The sequence below is a fragment of the Siphateles boraxobius genome, unplaced genomic scaffold (genome assembly GCF_051911475.1).
Source record: "Siphateles boraxobius isolate OS27281-9 unplaced genomic scaffold, OSU_SipBor_1 77, whole genome shotgun sequence".
Classification (NCBI taxonomy): domain Eukaryota; kingdom Metazoa; phylum Chordata; class Actinopteri; order Cypriniformes; family Leuciscidae; genus Siphateles; species Siphateles boraxobius.
In genome coordinates this window covers 16,278,551-16,304,571 of record NW_027509205.1, presented here as the reverse complement: position 1 = coordinate 16,304,571, position 26,021 = coordinate 16,278,551, and the positions used below count along the sequence as shown (strand labels likewise).

General features: G+C 39.0%; 3 protein-coding genes across 3 annotated transcripts; 1 reads left to right on the top strand and 2 right to left on the bottom strand.

Annotated features, from left to right (window-relative positions):
* Positions 1 to 634: 634 nt before the first annotated feature.
* LOC143726054 (tubulin alpha chain-like) lies at positions 635 to 4,421 on the bottom strand. Its single transcript, XM_077219040.1, has 4 exons — positions 4,219 to 4,421; positions 2,231 to 2,453; positions 1,995 to 2,143; positions 635 to 1,890 (listed from the first exon to the last, which is right to left on the bottom strand). Exons 1-4 carry the CDS (start codon positions 4,219 to 4,221, stop codon positions 913 to 915), a joined length of 1,353 nt encoding a protein of 450 aa, XP_077075155.1. The 5' UTR covers positions 4,222 to 4,421; the 3' UTR covers positions 635 to 912.
* Positions 4,422 to 6,711: 2,290 nt separating this feature from the next.
* LOC143726042 (tubulin alpha-1A chain-like) lies at positions 6,712 to 9,704 on the bottom strand. Its single transcript, XM_077219027.1, has 4 exons — positions 9,542 to 9,704; positions 8,155 to 8,377; positions 7,918 to 8,066; positions 6,712 to 7,839 (listed from the first exon to the last, which is right to left on the bottom strand). Exons 1-4 carry the CDS (start codon positions 9,542 to 9,544, stop codon positions 6,859 to 6,861), a joined length of 1,356 nt encoding a protein of 451 aa, XP_077075142.1. The 5' UTR covers positions 9,545 to 9,704; the 3' UTR covers positions 6,712 to 6,858.
* A 12,347-nt stretch (positions 9,705 to 22,051) lies between these two features.
* On the top strand, positions 22,052 to 25,774 carry tuba1c (tubulin, alpha 1c). Its single transcript, XM_077219043.1, has 4 exons — positions 22,052 to 22,346; positions 24,055 to 24,277; positions 24,366 to 24,514; positions 24,593 to 25,774. Exons 1-4 carry the CDS (start codon positions 22,344 to 22,346, stop codon positions 25,571 to 25,573), a joined length of 1,356 nt encoding a protein of 451 aa, XP_077075158.1. The 5' UTR covers positions 22,052 to 22,343; the 3' UTR covers positions 25,574 to 25,774.
* The last annotated feature ends 247 nt before the right edge of the window (positions 25,775 to 26,021 follow it).

Sequence of the window (26,021 nt, the reverse complement as noted above, 5' to 3'; positions counted from 1 at the left end):
CTATCGATGATGAGGCAAATGAGAACAAAGAATATATTCTGTTGAATCTTCTCTTGTTGAAGAAGCGGCAAGTGGGAACAAAGAATATATATTTAAACGCCACCTGTCCGCCAGCTTGACATATTCTCCCCTGACAGGGTCTGAATGCCAGGCCCAATTTTAGATTAGGGTGGTTGACAGGCCTCTTGTAACACCATTTACTCTGGAACATGAAAGAATATTTCACTCCGGTAAAGTGGTAAGTCGTCAACACTTAAGCATTTGCAGAAGCAATAGAAAGCATACAAGAAAGATCGGTCAATTCACATTTAATTACTGTGCTGCACTTTTCAACACATTAGAACTGCTATTTGTACAGCAATACTGCCCTCTGCCTTCAAAACAAAGCAGACAGATCATACTACACTCAATTACATTGTTGTAAATTGAGTATTCAATATTTAAAATGACGATTTAAAAAAAATAATAATAATAATAATAATAATTCACTGTATGATGTTGTATTGAAAGAAATCAACTCACTTAGCCTGTGGTGTAAAATTTACCTAAAATCAAATCAATGCAACAAAGATGCATCCCCAAGATGGGGAGAAAGTATAGGGTCATAAGACCGGAATGAAAACAGGAGAGCATGTAATTATACAACTTTTTATTTCTTTCAAGAGCATAAAATGCAAGATTGACTGTGACAAGCAGGGCGGGGTCGAGAGAGAATGAGACGTACAATGCGCAGGTGTCGCTCATCATCAATCACGCCACCGGCCTCGTGCCGTTCTCTCACGGAGCTTGACCCCGCCCTGTGTTTGTCACATTGACCTTTTAGCCAGTTGACAGCTGGAAAGTGAAGAAAAAGGAAACATAAAAATGACAATGGACAAGAAACAGAACAGGCAGTGGAATTGAAAAGCACTTCTAATATTCTTCTCCCTCCTCATCTTCTCCGTCCACACTCTCAGCTCCGACCTCCTCGTAATCTTTCTCCAGGGCAGCCATGTCCTCTCTGGCCTCTGAGAACTCGCCCTCCTCCATACCCTCACCCACATACCAGTGCACAAAGGCACGCTTGGCGTACATCAGATCGAACTTATGATCCAGACGAGCCCAGGCCTCAGCAATGGCTGTTGTGTTGCTCAGCATGCACACGGCCCTCTGCACTTTAGCCAGATCACCTCCTGGAACCACAGTGGGAGGCTGGTAGTTGATGCCAACCTTGAAACCAGTGGGACACCAGTCCACAAACTGTATGGAGCGCTTGGTCTTGATGGTGGCGATTGCAGCGTTCACATCTTTGGGCACAACGTCACCACGGTACAGTAGGCAGCAAGCCATGTACTTGCCGTGACGTGGGTCACATTTCACCATCTGATTGGCCGGCTCGAAGCAAGCATTAGTGATCTCAGACACAGAGAGCTGCTCATGGTAAGCCTTCTCTGCGGAGATCACTGGGGCGTAGGTAGCCAGAGGGAAGTGGATACGAGGATAAGGCACCAAGTTGGTCTGGAACTCGGTGAGATCGACATTGAGGGCACCATCGAACCTGAGGGAGGCTGTGATGGAGGACACAATCTGACTGATCAGCCTGTTGAGGTTGGTGTAAGAAGGACGCTCAATGTCGAGGTTCCTACGGCAGATATCATAAATGGCCTCATTGTCTACCATGAAGGCACAGTCAGAGTGCTCTAGGGTGGTGTGGGTGGTCAGGATGGCGTTGTAAGGCTCTACCACAGCGGTGGAGACCTGAGGAGCAGGGTAGATGGAAAACTCAAGCTTGGACTTCTTGCCATAGTCCACAGACAGACGCTCCATCAACAGAGAGGTGAAGCCAGAACCGGTTCCACCACCAAAGCTGTGGAACACCAGGAAACCCTGGAGGCCTGTGCACTGGTCAGCCTGAAAGACATGATTTATGTTAAAAAGACAATTAAGTATTATTTTAATTAAACATAATTCAACAATTAAATTACAATGCCTTTGAAGTAAATTAAATGACTCACCAGTTTGCGAATTCTGTCCAAAACAAGATCAATGAGCTCTTTTCCAATAGTGTAGTGACCACGAGCATAGTTATTGGCTGCATCTTCCTTTCCTGTGATGAGCTGCTCAGGGTGGAACAGCTGACGGTATGTCCCAGAGCGCACCTCATCTGGACAGACGGGTCATGAGTAAATATTTAGAGAACTAAACATAATGGTAGAAAATATTATAACAAAATAATACATCCTCTTCATACCAATGACAGTGGGCTCCAGGTCTACAAACACAGCCCTGGGGACGTGCTTTCCAGCTCCAGTCTCACTGAAGAAGGTGTTGAAGGAGTCATCGCCTCCTCCGATGGTCTTGTCACTGGGCGTCTGCCCGTCTGGCTGAATGCCATGCTCAAGACAATAGAGTTCCCAGCAGGCATTGCCAATCTGGACTCCAGCTTGACCAACGTGAACGGAGATGCACTCACGCTGTGAAGAGAGGAGATAGATTTATAGACATTACACACCTTAAAGGTTGTATCAGTGATTTCTGGCCCAAAAATAAATGTGTATAATATTTCCTAACGATCCGCTAGCTGCCCACCCCATAAGCATGCCGTCCAAAAACCGCGTCTCTGTAGGCAGCCTAGGCTCTGAGATCTGCACACAAAAACAAATGGGTACAACCACTACTCAAAACCAAAATAAACAGTTTTCCAACCAATCACTGACAGGGGCGGGTGTTGCTCCGATTTCGCGTCCAGCCGTGCACGAGCGCAAAACCTCACAACACCCACCCCTGTCAGTAAATGGTTGGAACACTTTATTTTGGTTTTGAGTGGTGGTTGTCCCATTTGTTTTTGTGTGCAGATCTCAGAGCCTACGCTGCCTACAGAGACGAGGTTTTTTGACGGCATGCTTATGGGGCGGGCAGCTAGCGGATTGTTAGGAAAGATTAGACATTTATTTTTGGGCCTGAAATCACTGATACAACCTTTAAGTCAACATTCTTTAATTGCAAGTAATGATTTAACCATTCCGTTGCACATCTTCACAAATTAAAACCACTTTTACTAGTTCGTAAAACAAACAAAAGGCTTTCATGCGCAAGTTAACATATACAGGAATGGAATCTTTGTGTACCTAAGCATTTTTTTTAAGTATTGCATTGAAGCACTGATAGAAAACGCCTCCGCTGCGAATCAGAAACTGCTTTAGTTGCACAAATCCCTGACCACACAAACAGCTGATGAAACAGACCAGCCCTTGTTTCAAAGAAGGGGGGCAGGTTGGCTTTGTTTTATTATAGTGTAGCCTGCATTCCTTTAAAATTACATCATCAAATCTTAAAGTATATTAGAAGTGCAAAAACATATTTTAAGAATATCATTGAACACTTAAAATGGAATTTAAAACACACACGATGTAAAACAGCACTCAAACCAAGGTACAAGTTAATTTTAGTAATGGAAGGGCATTTAAGGCCAGTATATTGTATACAATTTTAACTTAGACAAATCTGAATTGGGTTAAACACCTCTCTATTTTAAGCTGGTCATGCGCATAAACCAGATGGCCACAAAGCGTAACCATGAGGAACTTATTAAGGCTAAAATTTCTTGACACAAGAGCACTGGAATTCATCAAGTTTCATTAGAACGCACGTGGTCCCCCTGACTCACTTCCTGTGCCGGTAGCACACTGCTAAAGAAGTGACTGTGCAGAATCAGAACAAAAGGAGGATGTTTCACTGTAACGTTACACGTCAGTAAATCCTCTTACCTCTTTACAGCGACCTTGATAATGAGATTTGCGTTTTTATATGTCATTTCAAGGTAGAAAATGGCACATTTTTTAATGAATTGTGCGCCAAATTATACTACGCTTCATGGACTTCATGTTTCTATTAAAGATAGAAGATTTTAACTGCTTTCCTTGGCATTCAATCAGTTAAAAGTGTTTAAAAAAATGAAAACGAAAAAGTAAAAATAATAATGATAATAATAAATAAATAATAAACCTCGAGTCCAAATATTTAAATGAGACCAAAATTATTTCGCAGGTTATGTTTGATGCTTAAAAAAATCGGAACCAAAGTATATCACCTAAATGTTAAAATAATAATCAAGAATTTTAAATGCACAGTAAAAGAACCGTAAGTTAACCACAGATGACGTAAAACCACCCATCCTTAATGATAAATAACAATACCTCTTTCATAAATTACACAATTTAAAAACAGCTTTATACTCACCATTTTTAAAAAGGAATATTTCGCTTAAATAGATAGTAGATAGAAAACCGTAGTTTTTTTCTGTTATGAACGCTCTCACAGGTTGACTTTTATGAGTCTAGTGAGAGAATGAAGTGTCTGGATAATGCGGGGTGGGAATATTTATACATTTTCTGTCAGTCGTCACAAGGCTGGAGCGAGCGCGAGGAGACATTGCGCTTCCTGTCACATTCCCATTGGCTCTGTTGAGAATCAGTGACACCCCATTGGCTGATTCTAACCATTGAACAATAACGTTTGTTTTAGAAAATCTGTACAAGCCAAGGCGACACAAACTTGAGTATGTAATGATGAATGTTGGTCATAAATGGGACATTTTAATACAATTAGAGAAAATTAACCTTATTTTGTCTTAAATTGGTTTTTGTTTTGTTTAAAATAGGGTGTGTAGCACTGTACATAATTATGGGCATATATGGTTGTTTTATTTTGCATACTTTTCATTAGCTTACCAGTAAAGCAAGTCTGTGACAATAAGAACATTCATTATTATTTGCTTTCATAATAATTACCTGCCATTAAAAAAAGGCAGCATTTATATTATTAATCATAGACTTGGCATGAGTAGGCTAAACTGTCTCAGTAATTCGGATAATGGTTTTAATTTTCATGAGTAAAATACACCCAGTTTTTTCCCTTCATTTTATGATAATTATATTTATTCCTCAGAATACCACACAATGATGGCATTTCTATGAAATATAACGTTATATCTGCACTGCCAACATAGTTACACAGGCTGAATTGTTCTCATGGAAATGTTGCAGCAAAGAAGAGATCTGATCTGTTTTAAAACCCTATCGTAAAGAATAAAAATGGTTACAATAGTCAAAAAAGTCTTCCATTAAAATTATTGTAATTTACTGCAGCAATGTTCAGAATGTTAGGCTAATGCTGCTCTACATGTAGTGTTCATGCAGGGCTGCCAACTTTTTAGCTTAGTGAGAATTATGGAAAGGGGTAAAAATACCTATTGTTCATTCGTGTTTATTTAGGCTACTATTAACTAAAGAGTATGATCGGTTCACGAGCAGCTCTAGCGATCTGTCATCTCACATTTACAAGCGCCAAAACGGTATTTATTGTTTGAATTTCTTAATAAAATGGAAAGAATCTGAGAGCTGAGAATTTGTTTAATATCAAAAGTAACCTGCTCTTTCTTGTCTGTCGTTGTCAGTTTCCTCTTTGCTTCGCTATTTTTTTTTTTTACGGATGTGTGAGAGCATATGAAAAGTACGAAAAGCGTGAGAGTTGGCAGCCATAGGTTATGCTTTTTGGATGGTAAATTAGGAGAAATAGTTTGTTTATTCTTTAATTCTGCCAAAAGTTTGTCTGGTGTGTTCAGCAATTGGAATATAAAGCTTACAAAAGGTGTATCGTAAACTAGCACTAAGACCAGAATCTACCCATACCTAAATTTATAGCCAGGAGCCCTATAGGCATACTGATTAAATCTCATGTTGAAAAATGGTTGAACTTAAAGGGGTGGTAGGTTCACGGTTTTGCACATCGGACCTCATTTCCAAGTTAGCCTGGGTGTTATTTATCAGTGGAGACAGTTTTGAAAAATTTTCATCCAGTCCTTCCAGTTGCAGTTCGCCGGTGCTAGGCTAGCGCGAGTCAACGGTATCTGCTAGCCTGCCATTAAAAACAGTTTTACCCACTCCATAGTACACTGAAAGCAAATAAATTATAACGCCAGACTAAAAAGAGATCGCTAGTTAATACCACTAACAAGGCTCAAAATAGCCCCACACTAACACGGTAGCTTAATGAGGGTCTCTACAGAGACCCTCATTAAGACAGTACCATCGCGGAGCCATCTTTGGAAAACAGTCTTGACCAGTCGAACCACGAACGCCGTGCTAGGAGCTGAACTGTGATCTGGAATCTCACAGTTCAGCTCACTTAGCACGGCGTCAGTGGTTCGACTGGTCGGGGCTGTTTCCCAAAGATGGCTCCTGCCTGTATACGCGATGGTACTGTCTTTATAAAGCATATTATTATTAAACTGTCTGTACACTTACAAAGTTCTCAGTGCTTCGGTTTGTATGTAGAGACCCTCATTAAGCTATCCTGTTATTGTGGGGCTATTTTGAGCCTTGTTAGTGGTATTAACTAGCGATCTCTTTTTACTTATTATATGCCCCATATACTAGCGTTATAAGCTAAACAGTTTTTAGAGATAAAACTCTTTACACTCGATTATCATGAAAACAAATCCCAGAGAACAGTCGACTCGGTACCAATGTGTTATTACACCCCAGGTTCATTTTGCGCTGGAGTTCTCCTTTAAGCATGCTTTCCCACTTTTTTTTCTCAATACTTTTTATACATTTTAATAAAGTTATACTTCACCTGTTTGATGGTTGATCTTTAAAACACCATTGCTATATCTGTTATACATTATTCATATAATTATACACAACAATTTAACACAAGACACCCTTTAAATAGTTTGAAAGAAGGTTTATTTCAGATGTCCAAAAGAACTGTAACAACATGATTTTTATTGGTTGTGAGTTTTAATTTTCATTTAATCTTCATTTCATAAAATTTTCCCATTTCATGGTTCCTAGATGTCACACTTCTTTCTGTCATTTAATACTCTTCACCCTCTTCCTCTCCTTCACCCTCGATGGAGTCGACACCGACTTCCTCGTAATCTTTCTCCAGGGCAGCCATGTCCTCTCTGGCCTCTGAGAACTCGCCCTCCTCCATACCCTCACCCACATACCAGTGCACAAAGGCACGCTTGGCGTACATCAGATCGAACTTATGATCCAGACGAGCCCAGGCCTCAGCAATGGCTGTTGTGTTGCTCAGCATGCACACGGCCCTCTGCACTTTAGCCAGATCACCTCCTGGAACCACAGTGGGAGGCTGGTAGTTGATGCCAACCTTGAAACCAGTGGGACACCAGTCCACAAACTGGATGGTGCGCTTGGTCTTGATGGTGGCGATTGCAGCATTCACATCTTTGGGCACAACGTCACCACGGTACAGCAGGCAGCAAGCCATGTACTTGCCGTGACGTGGGTCACATTTCACCATCTGATTGGCCGGCTCGAAGCAAGCATTAGTGATCTCAGACACAGAGAGCTGCTCATGGTAAGCCTTCTCTGCGGAGATCACTGGGGCGTAGGTAGCCAGAGGGAAGTGGATACGAGGATAAGGCACCAAGTTGGTCTGGAACTCGGTGAGATCGACATTGAGGGCACCATCGAACCTGAGGGAGGCTGTGATGGAGGACACAATCTGGCCGATGAGCCTGTTGAGGTTGGTGTAAGTAGGACGCTCAATGTCGAGGTTCCTACGGCAGATATCATAAATGGCCTCATTGTCTACCATGAAGGCACAGTCAGAGTGCTCTAGGGTGGTGTGGGTGGTCAGGATGGCGTTGTAAGGCTCTACCACAGCGGTGGAGACCTGAGGAGCAGGGTAGATGGAGAACTCAAGCTTGGACTTCTTGCCATAGTCCACAGACAGACGCTCCATCAACAGAGAGGTGAAGCCAGAACCGGTTCCACCACCAAAGCTGTGGAACACCAGGAAACCCTGGAGGCCTGTGCACTGGTCAGCCTGAGAAGAAAACCTGTTGGTCAGTAACCCAACATAATATATAATTCATTTTATGTTTGTTTATTTACAACTACCTACCAGTTTGCGAATCCTGTCCAGCACCAGGTCAATGATTTCCTTTCCAATAGTATAGTGACCACGAGCGTAGTTATTGGCTGCATCTTCCTTTCCTGTGATGAGCTGCTCAGGGTGGAACAGCTGACGGTATGTCCCAGAGCGCACCTCATCTGGACAGACGGGTCATGAGTAAATGCTTAGTAAACTGAGTACTCTGACACACAATATCACAGATAAAATGAAGTCTTATCCTCTTACCAATGACAGTGGGCTCCAGGTCTACAAACACAGCCCTGGGGACGTGCTTTCCAGCTCCAGTCTCACTGAAGAAGGTGTTGAAGGAGTCATCGCCTCCTCCGATGGTCTTGTCACTGGGCATCTGTCCATCCGGCTGGATGCCATGCTCAAGACAATAGAGTTCCCAGCAGGCATTGCCAATCTGGACTCCAGCTTGACCAACGTGGATCGAGATGCACTCACGCTGTGAAGGAAAGGGCAAAGTATAAAATCTAACTAAAGAAAAAAACATGTAAATATAACTGACTTGTGAAGCGAAGCTTTATTTATTTCATCTCACATCTAAACTTCTAAGGCTACACAGCCTGTATATCTTGTTTCGGTGCAGTCATATCCCAGTGAGATATCATGTTAGATATCGTTAGATCACATTACACCCTTAACTGCTGGTTTACTGGTAATGTCCATCAGCTGCATTAGTGATGCTGCAGGCATCAGCATGAATATTTAACAGCCTCACCAACAGCCCTGAAATTTGATACGATTTCTGAGAATAATTAAAGGCATAGTTCAAATCAAAAATTGTGTCATCATTTATCACCCTCAAGATGTTCCAAACCTGTATGAATTTCTTCCTTCTGCTCAACACAAAAGAAGATATTTTTAATAATGTGGTATGACCAAACAGTTGATGGGAAAAAAAAAGATTTTTTTTTAACCAAACAGTTGATGGACCCAATTGGGCCCATCAACTGTTTGGTTAAAAAAATTAATTCAGATTTGGAACAACTTTAGGGTGAGTAGCTATATGATGACACCATTTTCATTTTTTGGGTGAACTATCACTTTAAATTTAATCGCACTACTCGTCCCTCGAATAAACTTTTAGGTCATATGATTAAAATAAATAAATAAATAAGTGACCAATGACCATATCATGTGGGAGGCACTGAATCTATTTTTTTGTCCATGACTCAAAATGACACCATACCGGACAGTATGGAGGAGACGCCTACACCCAGATCATTTATGCGGCTCTATTCTCTTTGTTGTCTCGATCTAGCGTGCATCACATCCCTAATAATACCTCTCTTATTTTTCACATTGTTTCTTTGGTTATTAATGCATCAATGACTACACGTAAAATGCACACAGTTAAATACATACATTAGCATAATAATAAAAAACCTTTAAATACATTATTTACAAAACAAAATCATTTTTGAGAATGTAGCCTACCGCTTTTTTTTGCAGAATACGTATAAAGGTGTATTTTCTTGTTCCATATTCTATTTTATACCCGACATATTAATATACGCACAATAGGCTACATTACACAGTAAATGCGTTGAATGAAAATTATTTTTTCTATAAATAAGCAATATGAGGTATATGAAATTGTGCTCACCATTGTTTCTGGAAGTGTTGCTTGTTCGGGCGAGAAAGATTCTCAACGGAGAGATCTTACAGTTCGACAACTAGGGGTCGATGTAAGAATAATAACGTTATAACGGACTGACCTCACTTTATATACGTGCTGTCCTGGCAACTACGTTTCTCACATTTGATTGGTCAGACGCGATGAGTTCTGCCAAGTTTAGAAGGCTAGACTCCTTTCTATTGGTTGTCAGAAAGATTAGGGTTAGCGAGACACCTCCCAGAACCTCACCCAATACATCTGAAATACTGAATAACGTTTTAATCCAATACATGATTGTCCAGGAATCAAAGATTTTATTTCAATTCAACTATCACGTCTAAGGAACACTGCTGTATTCAGCTGCTAGAAATTGTGAAATTATGATTTTAAAATTTGTATCAAGTTTTGTTGTTCTCCCTTACCTCTCCCATTATGCTTTTAATGACTCTAAAACACTTGTATCATATTACATTATAAATAATTTTTGACGAACACCTTGTATACATAAACCTTTATGTACAAGCAACTTTGTGTAACTTGATCAACCCATTCTCCATCTGTTCTCTTTGACACCTTCTGCCCCTTTTAGGAGATTAGCCTAGGGTAAATTTTGGAGTGAGTAATCACATATTCTTTTCCCATTCTTTAAATTGTGCTTAGAAAAGGACCGAAATTAGGGACTTTTGTATATAGCCTATCCAAGGTGCAATTTAGCAAATTAAAATAAGAAATGGGCTGAAATTACTATATGATAACCTGGGGTGAAAAAGGAAGTTGTAAGGCTTTGTGTCAAAATATAAAGGATTTACAGGATGTAGCAAACACACACACTAACTCAAGAAATAATAGTCTATAGTTTATGAAAATCAGCAGCCTTTATTCAGCATCTCCTTCAGTATTCCTCTTCAGGAAAGGAATACAAATGCATTTGAATATTTTCTTAAAAATGTTGAGTCATATGGGATGAAATGACCCAGCATAGGCGTTAAGAATATAGGCCATGATGGGACTAGGACACCCAAAGCCCCCCCCCCCCCATTCCCTCCTCCCATCCTCCAGCCGTTGCTATAGGCGATGAATAACTGAGTTGCTTAGATACTGACTAGTATCCAACACACAAGCCTACATTAACGGCCATTATGTGTAGATCACATGACCCTGAATCTGAATAGCAGCACACAGGGGGAGGATGCAGCTGCCCCAGCAGGGAATGAGGGGATGGCCCATCCTTTTTAATACCCACTCTTCCATCTGGCCCTATTTAGTTACAGCAATACCACATTCTGTCAGCAGAGTATATATATATAAATATATATATAAATATATATATATATATATATATATATAAATACACACACACACACTACTGGCCAAAAGTAATGATGCTGAATAATGAAAGTAAGGATGCTGAACATTCATCTTTGATCATGGGAATAAATTAGCCTACATTTTAAAATATATTACAACAGAAACCAGTTCATTTAAATTCTATTAATATTTCACAGTATTACTTTCTTTACTGTATTTTTGATCAAATAAATGCAGCCTTGGTGAGATGAAGACTACTTTCAAAAACATTAAAAAAACCTTAAAGGATTAGTTCACCTCAAAATGAAAATGTCCTAATAATTTACTCACCACAATGGCATCCAAGATATCCATGTCTTTCTTCCTCAGTGGAAGAGAAAATAAGTTTTTTGAGGAAAACATTTAATCGTCGAAAAATGAACCAACGTTCAATGGCAACCAACGTTTTGAAGTCCAAATCAATGCAGTTTCAAAGGTCTACGAAGTGCTTCAACGGGCTGTGCACGATCGCAGCTGAGGAAGAGGGTCTTATCTAGCAAAACAATAGGTCATTTTAAAAAAAAAACAACTACAATTGTTCGGATTGAGCTGATCTACAACGCGCCGTCATCATGTTGAAAGATCACACTCGATGTTGCCGGCGCCGGCGGAAGTACCGCCCCCTTAAAAGATTTAAACACCCAGGATACGCACACGTAAGGACCATTTTAAACAATAATATGACAAAAAAACATAAATATGTCATTCAACGTACAATACAATTTGAACTATCCTCCTTCTCACAGTCGCTTTGTAACCAGTGGGGCGGTACTTCCGGCGGCGACATTGAGCGTGACCTTTCAAAGTGATGTCGTAGTTCCCGGCGCGTTGCAGATCAGCACAATCCGAACAATTGTAGTTAAAAAGTATATATATAATTTTATTTTTTGAAAATTACGTATTGTTTCGCTAAATAAGACCCTCCTCCTCAGTTGCGATCGAGCACAGTCAGCTGAAGCGCTTCAAAAACCTTTGCAACTGCATTGATTTGGACTTCAAAACGTTGGTTGCCATTGATGTCCATTATTCGAAGAAAAATCCAGAAATGTTTTCCTCAAAAAACGTAATTTCTCTTCCACTGAGGAAAGAAAGACATGGATATCTTGGATGGCATTGGGGTGAGTAAATTATTAGGAATTTTTCATTTTGAGGTGAACTAATCCTTTAATGTTTTTGATCTGTATATATATATATATATATGTATATAAAGTGCTCATTACTGATTCCAAATTATGACAAGTTAGTAATGTAATCCATTACATTACACATTTTTTAATAGGATAATCTTTACCATATTGATATAAAAATACATAGATGAAGAAAATATATCCCAGTCTTTGTTATCAACTATGAAGTTCACTACATTAGTGTTTCCTATAGGGTTTGTGATTGAAGTCCAGGGGGTTTGTGAGTTTAATGAAAAGCTATAATTATGTAAATCATAGAAACGTAAAATGAAAAAAATAATAATTTAAAAATAATAATTTAAAAATTTATTTGAAAGACAAAAGCCTTCCAAAGACATAACACTATGGTTAAATGACTCACGGAGTGATAATATAAATAATATTTAATGTGTTCATTAGGAGTTGATTCGATGCAATGTTGAGAAAACCCTGAGAAAAAGTTAAATGATAAATGCTGTGTTGTCTCTTAATTATAGCCACCTGACTGGCTGGTCTGTTTGTGAATTCCACATAACTAGAAGACCTTCTGATATAAGTGGAGGCTATAATTAGGGAGAATCAATAAATTATGAATGAATGATGAAATGTATATTATCTTAAATACAAGTGGCCCAAAGTAAATATTTTCAGCTATTCTCTTCTCGACTGGCAGTATAGGAGACAGTGAAACACTGAAATTGAGAGTTAGGTTAGTATAAACACAGTGAAATGCAATATTATGAGGATAAAGGTACATTTCCTCTGATATATTTCATGCGAGCCCCAAAAGATTATGTTTTCCAGTTTCAATATATTTTATGAGCCAGACATGGTCGTAGGCCTTTGAAAGATGGTGATCGTCTCAGGAGATTTTTGTCTTCTGCCATGGTTACCTGCATGCATTTTTTCTGCTGTCATACTTCTGCAATGCATATAACCTCTTAGACTTATTGAATTGTCATTGATAAATGCAAAATTCTTACTTTAGCCTATTTATAGATAAAACCACTAGCCTATTCTTACATTTTCTCTTCTCTCTCTTTTTTTATGCATGAGTGTTCACTGTTTATAAGCTGGTTGCTAACAACATTTGAACAGTGAAAACAATATGCCTACCAGTCTCACATTGCTCCTCGTACATGTTTAGAATAATAATGCTTTCCTACAGGCTAGGAATTCTCTTTAATTCTTACATTTTTTCAGTATTTTATACACCTATTGGTATTCTTTTAAATGACTCATTCTTAATGTGATTATGCTTTTAAACATTTGCATTATTGTATGTAGGTATGTATATATATATATATATATATATATAGTCCTTTAATTTAGCAATTTTTGTAGGCAAGATTTTATGCCATATACAATCAACTGCTCTGAGACAGATTGCATCTCTGTTGCTTTTTCAGCGTAATTTCTGATCCTGCACACTGCAGTGCACAACCCATTAAGACAAGAACCAAAAATCAATATTGTCAATGACGCAGGCGTAAAAAAGGGCTACTGCTATCCTGCATGACCAAGGGGGTATAACAGGAAGATAAAATACTGATATGCAAATTGATATGCAAATACTGACAGACATGATACGATTATCTTTTCATTAGATTAAGAGCTTCTCTTCCACATTTACTTCCAGATGTTAACTGCTATCTACACCTTTGCTACATTTTGATATCAGAAGTTGAACAATAGAGTTTAAATAAAGATTAGACAGATTATTGATACTTCATTTATGTCACTTGATGTATGTGTAAACAGAATAGAATAGGCTATCAGTGAACATAAAGTAAACTATGCTCTTCTTAAGGTTTTCTCAAGCTATTTATTGGATTAATAACCTCCTAACATCTTGAAGTTAAAGACTGAGGGAAAAAATGGAAGTTGCAATAATCTTTTCCAGGCTATCCCCATGATGATCTCAACTCTTTTTCTTTTAATCAACAATTGCTCGCAAAATGATGGTTCACATTTCGCGCGCGTCATATTCCATGATAATAAAATCAAGTAAATTATTAAATAAATGAATAAATAAACAAGTAGGCTAAATTACACTCCTCTCCCGATTTTCACACAAGCCCCCCTGAGAATTATAAAAGCCCGCCCAAGTCATTTGTCCTGGTGCTAGGACTGGTCTTTTCTTCCCTATATTGTGACATGTATTCGAGTAAAGTGGCTTCTCGAACAAGAAAAAATTTAGTGCAGGACCTGATTTTGTCCATGGGAAATTGATTGGATGGTTGAGGTTTGGTATTGCTTTGATCTCATGTGACTGACAGGTTGTCCCCCGATCACACCAGTAAACACGTCATTAGAGAAGAGAAGATGTAAAGGCTAGTTATTTTAGTTAAAGATTATGAGGGCACACAAATTATGCCTATCCATGCATGGATAAATAATTTGTTATAAATACTGCAATATTCCATAAAAAAACAAGAATGGTCAGTTTTGATGTTATGATGACTTTAAAAAGTATGGAGTCTTGTTACTAACAACAAAAGCAGTAATACTGTATTCATGTGTATAGAGAACTGCAAGCATTTAGCTGATGTAAAAAAGTCCATGACTCATTTATTATGAGTTACAGACTGACATTAAGTACACATAGCCAATGGCATAATGCCAAATAGGGTTACTGGTTTATGTTTAAAGTTTGCTCACCACTGGCAACTGCACACAGACCCGTCCCTCCCATCCTATTCTCAGCTGTGAGAATTCCCTGCAGTTTTCCAGCCAATAGGACTTCACTTTCTAATGGAATACTTCGCTTTTTTTAAAAGATTTTTGTTATGTTGTAAGCACACGTACGAATTGGGAAACAATATGTGATTTAAATGAAAGTTTGATTATATTAACTGATATAGTTAAAGGTTGTACCGTTATATATGTATTCTGACTTTAGACTTTAGACTTTATTCTGTCCCCATAGGGCAATTGGTTTTTCAGCAAGATAAAGACAGGACAGTCACAGATGCACAAATACAAGACAAAAACAGGCCCTGGATATAAAACAGAGTATTGAGAAAAATAATTGTGACCAATAAAACCATTGTTAAAATAACATCTGACAATTCATAATAAAGCAACATTTCCATAACCATCCCTATTTCAGCAGCAACATCATCAAAAACAAGCAATACTATACATATCATAATAGTAATAACCCCATCACTATTTAGTAGTTATAGTCTGTCTACTCCTCCGGGCTGAATTAATGAACATGATGGCTCTCGGGACAAATGAATGCTTGTATCTGTTATTCTACACTGGAGGTAATCTGTACCGAGACCCGGAAGGCAATATCTGGAACTCAGAATGAAGGGGGTGGGAGCTATCAGAGATAACTGCATTGGCCTTCCTAACTACCTGTCTATCATACAGGTCAGAGAGGCTACTCTGCCGGACACCTATAATTTTACTGCTGACCTTCACTATATTGGAGAGAGACGTTTTGGCCTTGACAGTGAGACTACCATACCAGCAAATTAATGAGAATGTTAAAACAGACTCAATGTATGATTTATAAAAAAGGGTCATGAGAGTCTTATCTACACGAAATTTTGACAGTTTGCGAAGACAAAACAGTCTTTGTTGGCCTCTTTTGCAAAGCATTTCAGTGTTCGAATTAAAATTCAACTTATTGTCAATCAAACTGCCTAGATACTTATATGTTTCTACAAATTCTTCCCATTTATAATAGTGGTCTGAGGAGTTGATGACTTACGCCTAAAATCAATCTGCATATCCTTTGTCTTTTCAACATTTAGTTGAAGGAATGCCCTATCACACCAGAGTGCAAAATCATCCACAACAGGACTATGATCACTTTCCTCATTGGAGAGGAGACTGACAATAGCAGAATCATCTGCAAATTTTAAAATGTGTCTATTTTCATGCTGGCTGCGGCAATCGTCAGAATAAAGAATATAAAGGAGAGGTGAAAGGACACACCCCTGAGGAGACATGTATTTAAACATAAGGAAATAAGACTCAGTTGGGGAAGTAGTAGCAGGTTCAAACCGATGGTTGTACTCAGACACAAACAGACTTCCAGTTTTTCAGAAACCCAGCAGATGTGAACAGCTCACTGGCATTGACAGCCCACGTGACAAATACGATGACATCATTTCAACAAAATCTAGGACACAGAGGGAGGAGAGACTGCAAGCAGGACAGTGAGAGGGTTCATGGTACCATGCAACACTAGGCCCAGTCTGATAGCATCTGTGTGACTGTTTCTACATTCCGAGATTTTATACTTTAAAAGTGCATTGTTCAATATTTCTGAGGATCTATTGACAGAAATGCAGTATAAGATCCATAACTATGTTTTCAGTGGTGTATAAAGACCTTGCATAATGAACCGTTATGTTTTTATTACCTTAGAATGAGACATTTATATCTCCATAACCGTGGGCACCCCCTTCTATGGAGGTCGACATATTGTGTCGTCATGTTTCTACTGTAGCCGACAGCGAAATAACAGCGCTACAGAGCGCGTTTCGTCACTACCTTGAAAAATAAGTTTTCAGGGGTGTATAAAGACCTTACTTAATGAATCGTTATATTTGTATTACCTTAGAATGAGCAGTTTCTATCTACATACACCGCGGCTCCCCTTACAATGAAATGTGCCGACATGTTCCACAGTAGCCCTAAATAGACAAACGCGTTTCGTTACTATGTTGCTCTTCGTGCAAGGAAGCAAGCTTAGTTCAGCGAATAAAACACTGACACAATGATGAACAAGTAACAATAATATTCGCAAAAACATATAGTTTTACTGAATAATTAAGTAAACATAGTATCTTAATTTATCCTTGTAAAGAACCTCATTGCTGAACTGGCTATTCTTTGCTGTCTCAGACAATGACATATTTTCCTGTCGGCCACTGTAACTTTTGTTGGTTGCAAATTCGTAACCTCACCACTAGATCCCGCTAAAAATCACACACTGCACCTTTAAAGTGTAGCGTTCACAAATGATGACAATGCAGTGCTGAAGTGCCAACTAGCCTCTCCCTATGGAGGATCCCTATACCACTCTACAGATAAAGCGTTGTGGAATTTTTCGGTTCGCGTACCTACCCAAAGTGATAAGATAAAATAAAATTCTGCATCAAAATTTATAGACAAGACAAGTAGTTTGTTTAGGCATGGTTTGTAAGGAATTACAAACCTGCGCACATATATTCAAACGCACATAACTATAGAATAAATTCTTAAATGCGCATGAGAACGCCATCAGCGTCTATCACAGGTTCACGTTTAAAGTCTGTTTAGAGAGAACGGTGTCGTCTTAGCGGCCCCTAATTTAATAACAAATGATCATTTAGACGAAAGTGAATCAATCAAAACTAACTTTAGCTGGAAAAAACATTTTTCAAGAACCACTGTAAAACCAAACCAATCTCTGTTACCTTAAATTATATGTTTATCTCTGTAAAGCTGCTTTGAAACAATCTACATTGTTAAAAGCGCTATATAAATGAGGATGACTTGACTTGACTTGACAAACTCAACACTGTACAAAAAAAAAGTCAATTTTTTAAAAAGGCAATATAAAAAATTTGTTGAATATGTCGCTGTTGACAATAACAAATCCAATATGGTTTGCTATGGTATTTGCTGTTATGTGCTGGTCTCTTAACCTAATCAATTATTATTTTATTCAGTATTGGTCAAAAATAATATTTATTGGTATCAACATGATGCAATATTTTCTCAAACAGTAGGCTAAAGCTGGGTGCACACTGTTGCTTGTCAGACTGTATGAACGTGATCCCTGCTGTAAGCCATCTCACACTGTTGTGTTCTCATGCAGTTCTCATTAATGTAATGTCAAGCTACAGTAGATGCATTAAAGGGTTAGTTTACCCAAAAATTAAAATTATGTCATAATTTACTCACCCTCGTTATGTTCCAAACCCATAAGCCTTTCGTTCATCTTCGTAACACAAATGATGATATTTTTAATTTAATTTAATTTCTGTCCCTCCATTGACAGCTACGCAACTACCACTTTGATGCTTCAAAAAGTTCATAAAGAGATTGTAAAACTACTCCATATGAATTGAGAGGTTTAGTCCAAATTTTCTGAAAAGACAATCATTTATGATGAACAGTTTGAATTTACTGTAGGCTTTTATTCACATATTAGTAACGTTAACTGATGATAAAGAGAGAGAGAAAGAGAGAGAGAGAGAGAGAGCGCACTTTATGTTGTTTATCATGTTTACCATGCTTGCATGATGATCACTCGCTTAGCACAAATGCGTCATTTGAACTAAAACTAAATTGACATTTTCAAGAAGTTTTCTGTGCACAAACATCCGGATCCGGATCTCAGAAAGCTGCCTCTCAGCGCTTGAACGGACAAATTCACACAAAATGATGTCAAAATGCCTGCATAGGCAAGTGTACTACGGAGCCCCTAAAGGGACGTGGTGGTGGAAAAAAATTAGGATGGGAGAATATTTTTTAAAAAATCTTTTGCGTTCCCTCGCAAAACTTTTGCATTCCCTCGCAAAGTTATTTGCGTTCCCACGCAAAAGTTTTGCGTTCCCTCGCAAAGATATTTGCGTTCCCACGCAAACCCTTTTGTGAGCTCGGACAGACACTTCCTGTTTAATGTCCCGCTGGCAGTGCTTCAGAGCTCCGTACGTTAATGGAGCGTTTCATAGTGTTTGAACTTTGACTCAAATATAAAGAAATGAGGTCAGTGTTTAACTCAAGGAACTTCCCGGATCAATATTCTTGAGCTAAACGTTGTTAAAACACAAACGACACCTATTTACAATCACAGTAACCTAGACAACGAGCTAATTCTCCTCATAATATAAATTTATCTCTAAACAGCCGATTGAGAGACAAGTCCAAATAAGGGGCCGTCTGCAAAGTTCAAATCCCAAACCTATCTGCACATTTTATATTATTAAACATATTCTATAGCTTCACTATGACATTGTGGCCAAATTCAGTTCACACATCACCGCTCTCCTGCTGGTTATACTACAATACTTAGTTTGATTTTTTTTAAAAACATGGTTGTTATGATTTTTTATTAAATAAAATCAATAACTTCACACTGTTATACAGTGTAATGCCATCGAAATTCAGTAAGCAGATATAATGAATAAGCTATGATTGTAACTAGCTGCACACAGTACCAATATAATTTTGTGTAAATAATAACCCTACTTATTTTTTATGTGCAATTACTTCCCATACTAGCTTTCCTGTAGCTCAAACAGTAGAGCGTTGGTGCATGCAATGCTAAGGTCATATAGGTTCGATTCCCAGGGAAGAGCAAGAACTCATAAGAATGTAAGAATGTAATGGTGGGTCACCATTGATGTGTAAGCTGAATTGGGTGGCACTACAGTTTGTAACATTGAAGTTAATGACTATTTTTGTATTTTTGAATATGAGTTGATGCCGTAGTCGTTTGTTGGGTTATATTCCACTTTGCAGATGGTCCCTTGACTTGTCTCTCAGCCGCCTGCAAGATCCATTTAGCCTATATTATAAAGCTCGTTTTGAAGAAAATTGGGTTGTAGCTCGTTGTCTAGGTTACTGGGATTGTAAGTAGGTGTCGTTTGTGTTTTAACAAGGTTTAGCTCAAGAATATTGATCCGGGAAGTTCCTTGAGTTAAACACTGACCGCATTTCTTTATATTTGAGTCCAAGTTCAAACACTATGAAACGCTCCATTAACGTACGGAGCTCTGATGCACTGCCAGCGGGACATTAAACAGGAAGTGTCTGTCCGAGCTCACAAAAGGGTTTGCGTGGGAACGCAAATATCTTTGCGAGGGAACGCAAATAACTTTGCGAGGGAACGCAAAACATTTGTGTGGGAATGCAACACTTTTGAGTGGGAAGAAAATATCTTTGCGAGGGAATGCAAAGTTTCTCGGGGCAACGCAAAAGATTTTTAAAAAAAATTCTCCCATCCTAATTTTTTTTCACCACCGCGTCCCTTTAGGGGCTCCGTAAGTATCCATGTGAAACATAGTCGGTTATGTTTTAAGTGAATGTAAACAGTTGAAAGGATAACTCGTGTGTAACAGTAGGCCTATGTTGAACACATGCAGCTCTTAAAGTAACAGCAGCCTAATAAACCTACGGCTGTCTTTGTCCTCAATGTTAATCTACAAAAGACAGAGAAAAAGATAGAGCAATATATATATATATATATATATATATATATATATATATATATATATATATATATATATATATACAGGGGTTAAATTGGGATTTATCATGTGGGGGTGCTCTCCCTAGGGGGCTCTGGGGGTATACCCCCTCGTGGATTAAAAAAAAAAAAAAAACATTAAATAGCACTTTCTGGAGAGTTTTGTGCAAAGATATGGAGAAATTGAGTATTACATGATATGTGAAAAACTGCAAGGTTAAGAGCATATACTTTGCATTGTTGTAGTATCAACAGGTATTAGGACATTTAGCATTTACATTACTGTTAATCAGTCATCACTTGATTACATATTGTATTACCTTGTTATGATATATAGTGACCCATACAATGTGCCAAACATAATGTGCCACATGAAGAGACAGTGCAGCATATGACAGTAGCAACAGCTGAGAAGATTTGGGTCTGTGGTGACCAGGTCCACCTCACACACACTTCCTTCTCCCATTCTCTCTCTTTACTACTACAACAAAACACACACACTCATCCTACTCTGCATAATTTCTCATCAAGATATGCACAAGACACAAAAATAAAATCAATCTATCCTTGTGGAAAGGTTTCTTGGTAGCTAAATGTAGGTCTAGCAAGTCTTATATTTATGTAATTCACACAGATCAAATACAAATATGCCGACTGAATATATTGCTAGTTTATTTTGAGTAGCCTGCTAGCAGTTCTCTCGGCAGTTTGCTGATAATCAGGTGCGTTCAGTAAAATGCTCAAAACATCTCCTGAGAAAAATCACATGGTCAACCTAGTCTTGGTTATTTAATTACCTTGTCATTCAAGGCCAGAGCACTTTTTGTACATTTCTGGAACTTTTCCGTGCTTCAACTTCCCGCGCAACTACGAATCTCCCAGGAATATTCATTATATATTGCTGCGTACATTTATCCGTGTCACCTAGATGCGCGTGCGCGAGCGGTGCGCGATCATGGTCGACTGACAACGAGATTAAGCAGCTGAACAAGAACACGGCCGTGTTCCGATTGTTCTCAGCTCCGCCGAGACAAAATAGACATGCCATTTCAAAAATCTTTAATTTATTGTCATAAATATGTTTTCAAAAGCATTACTTTCATCAAATTTTATGTGACATAATTTCCAGTAGGCAATTGACTGCAAACAAGCAGGCTTATGTGCCGGGGCTGAGCCCCGGAGAGCCCCGGCCCAATTTAACCACTGTATATATATATATATATATATGTATTGTATATCATAGCTTGTGACTTATGCCTGCTACAGACTGTGATTTTGGCAAACCTATATATATATATATATATATATATAGTGGCCCACCTCCCAAATGAAATTCTGGTTACACCACGTGTATGATCCATGTCGTTCTGTGTGATTTGTAATGATTTTATAGGTTTGCCAAAATCCCAGTCTGTAGCAGGCATAAGTCACAAGGTATGATATACAATACAGTAGTAAATGGTACATAGCATTTCTGTGTTGGCCTAGCCTACATCAAATTAGATTTTACAGTAGCCTATCATTTACAATATGATATCTAGAATGGCTTCATATCTTCATTTATCATAGGTTTAATAACACATTGAATAGACAATAAATGTATAAATGTGTCCTAACTGATAGTTTTCATTCAGCAGATATAAGGACGTTTTGAAACATGAATCTTACATTGTCTGTAAATTCAATGATTATTAAAACGATTATCATTCTATTTTGTTTTGAAATGTTTCCTAAACATGTCACAATAATCTTGTGTTTTGATTGCATGTGTGAAAGGAAACGTGCAGGTCTACAAGGCTAAATGATGTTAACAGGTTCATATTCCTGTATGTCAAAACTAGAAAATGCACTAGTCGGTAAAGCAATATCTGATACGCATTGCACTGATTTATACTGGACAAAACACTTGCTACATTTTAATCTCTTTTCCATGTTCCGTCGTCATGCTCATTCAACTCCTCCCCTTCATCCTCAACTGACTGACTCAATCTTGGACAGTGTACTCACAGTATACTCCCCAAAAAAGCAATTGCCTGCCTTCTGATATTCTCCTCATCGCTCCATCCCCTCCAGAACAATGGTGAGTACCCTATAATTATTTTTCTTTCCCTTTCAAACATTGACGCGGCAAAGGGTTTCGTCCCAAATGTGCTTGTCATTTAATGCTCATCTGGTAATCTTCAAAGCGGCTCGAGCGGCTTTTCTTTGTCATTCAGCGCGCGCCCTTTCCTTAAAATGGAGGAAAAGCTCGCGACATTGCGACGACGTGACGCCTGCAAAGATTTATTTTTGCAAATAATCTGAAATGATGTAATGTAAAGAATGCTACAGTTAAAAATGTTATTATAAAAATGTTAATCGTACTGACATCTAGTTTATAAATGCCCTTGCAAACGCCATCCAGATAAAATTCACCCATTCGTCAATTCATTCATTCATAACGGTGCCTTCAGAATATGCTCGAAATTCCGCGTTGATGGTCGAATGCCGTTATAAATAACATAATCAATTTTGCATGATGCACAAACCCTTTTTGGTTATAAATAATATTTAGCCTAGTAGTACACCTGTTTTGAGGGTGCATTTCCAAAACCATCTGACATGATGAAGTGATTTATTTTTTACGTAGCCTATGCATTGAATATGATTTTCAAAACAGTGTGCGTTATCTCTGTCTCAATTATTATATATTATATACGATATAATATGTATTATTTTGCAATTGCTGTATAATTTAAATCACCATGTATTTTAATTAATACATGTGACTTAAATGATGTCTTAACAAAAAATGCACAAATAGATTGATTTTTTCCCCCATCAGATATTAACAGAATTTTCTTGAAATTTGCATCCACCCCTCCTCCCATCTGCATGAGGAGTAAACTGGGTGGGGACTGCAGCTGTCTGCAGAAGCTCATGTCAGGCCTGTGCAGCAGATGACTGGATTTCTATTCTTGTTCTATTCCACAGCTGTTATTGTCTCCATTGAGATTTTACATTAAATGTTTTCATGCATTTGATTATTTTGCTGATGTTGTTTTTATTGAATAGCCTATCTGGGAACTGCCTTAGTTTTTATCGTGGAATTTTAGGGAAATTCCACGATTCAACCAAATATTCGAGATAGCATTGACCAAATATAAATATTCAAGAATTGATCATTAAAAATCCATATTAATCAAAGAATATTCTGAATTCCCATAAAATAGTGGACACAGCCCTTGAGAAAATGTCATTCAGTTTCTGCATCTAAAAGCCTACCTTAATAAATGCTCCCAAAATTTAAATCCATACTCTTTCTTAGACCATTAAGATGACAGATAAATGGGAAAAGGTAGATTTCTGTCATCATTTTTATTGTTCTCTTTTAACGGCTAGTCAGACATGGTCTGGCAAGCCTTTTCTGTGTGGGTGGGGCATTTGCCTCGTTCCCATTCTGCTGCCTCATTCCCTTTGAATAAAGAGAACTGACTGCTTTCTTTGTTCTTCCTTTTTGGTAACCTAAGTCTTTACTATGCCAGTTCACTTATTGTATGTCTGTCCTTAAGATAAATATTGTTCAAGCGGGTTTTTACAGCGCATTTATGGTGGTGCATTTCTGATGCAATGTCAGTCAGATGTCCATTGTTGTACCTAAATATTGAACACATTCAAATAACAACAGAATGAGCAAAAGAAAGCCTTTCAGCATCGCTTGAGAGCCAGCGACCTTATGAAAAGATTTGTGGCTTATTGTTGTTAACTATAAAAACTATAAAAAATTATTTCCCCATTCCCTTCTACAGCGTGAGTGCATCTCCATCCACGTTGGTCAAGCTGGAGTCCAGATTGGCAATGCCTGCTGGGAACTCTATTGTCTTGAGCATGGCATCCAGCCGGATGGACAGATGCCCAGTGACAAGACCATCGGAGGAGGCGATGACTCCTTCAACACCTTCTTCAGTGAGACTGGAGCTGGAAAGCACGTCCCCAGGGCTGTGTTTGTAGACCTGGAGCCCACTGTCATTGGTAAGAGGATAAGACTTCATTTTATCTGTGATATTGTGTGTCAGAGTACTCAGTTTACTAAACATTTACTCATGACCCGTCTGTTCAGATGAGGTGCGCTCTGGGACATACCGTCAGCTGTTCCACCCTGAGCAGCTCATCACAGGAAAGGAAGATGCAGCCAATAACTACGCTCGTGGTCACTACACTATTGGAAAAGAAATCATTGACCTGGTGCTGGACAGGATTCGCAAACTGGTAAGTAGTTGTAAATAAACAATCATAAAATGAATTATATATTATGTTGTGTTACTGACCAACAGGTTTTCTTCTCAGGCTGACCAGTGCACAGGCCTCCAGGGTTTCCTGGTGTTCCACAGCTTTGGTGGTGGAACCGGTTCTGGCTTCACCTCTCTGTTGATGGAGCGTCTGTCTGTGGACTATGGCAAGAAGTCCAAGCTTGAGTTTTCCATCTACCCTGCTCCTCAGGTCTCCACCGCTGTGGTAGAGCCTTACAACTCCATCCTGACCACCCACACCACCCTAGAGCACTCTGACTGTGCCTTCATGGTAGACAATGAGGCCATTTATGATATCTGCCGTAGGAACCTCGACATTGAGCGTCCTTCTTACACCAACCTCAACAGGCTGATCAGTCAGATTGTGTCCTCCATCACAGCCTCCCTCAGGTTCGATGGTGCCCTCAATGTCGATCTCACCGAGTTCCAGACCAACTTGGTGCCTTATCCTCGTATCCACTTCCCGCTGGCTACCTACGCCCCAGTGATCTCCGCAGAGAAGGCTTACCATGAGCAGCTCTCTGTGTCTGAGATCACTAATGCTTGCTTCGAGCCGGCCAATCAGATGGTGAAATGTGACCCACGTCACGGCAAGTACATGGCTTGCTGCCTGCTGTACCGTGGTGACGTTGTGCCCAAAGATGTGAACGCTGCAATCGCTACCATCAAGACCAAGCGCACCATCCAGTTTGTGGACTGGTGTCCCACTGGTTTCAAGGTTGGCATTAACTACCAGCCTCCCACTGTGGTTCCAGGAGGTGATCTGGCTAAAGTGCAGAGGGCCGTGTGCATGCTGAGCAACACAACAGCCATTGCTGAGGCCTGGGCTCGTCTGGATCATAAGTTCGATCTGATGTACGCCAAGCGTGCCTTTGTGCACTGGTATGTGGGTGAGGGTATGGAGGAGGGCGAGTTCTCAGAGGCCAGAGAGGACATGGCTGCCCTGGAGAAAGATTACGAGGAGGTCGGTGTCGACTCCATCGAGGGTGAAGGAGAGGAAGAGGGCGAGGAGTATTAAAATGGTCACTAAATGTCTAAGATTGAAAACAGTAGACCGTTAATTTACAAACGATATACATGAGGTATCAAGTGTAAAGTCTACTCCTAAATGTTAGAGACACATTCTTGATGAGTTGTTTTATTTATATGGCCAGTATGACTTTTATTTGTGGAATTTGCTTGCCAAATTTTGACTGAATAAATTGATGGTGATCAAAAATCTGTCTATGTGCAATGCTTTAAAAATCTTTTTTTGTGGAGGTTAACATAGGCTTTTGGTTTTAAGACATTCTGGGCATTCAAGACAAGTAATCTGCTTACTAAGCTTGTTTGGCTTCCAACAACTTCAGATGAAGGAAAAGTAGATTAGTAGTCACTCAGCAGTCGGTATTAAGGCCATTCTAGGTTTTTAGGGAGGTGCAAATGAGTTACGGCATTGGTATGCTTGCATGAAAGAAGGAAAGCAG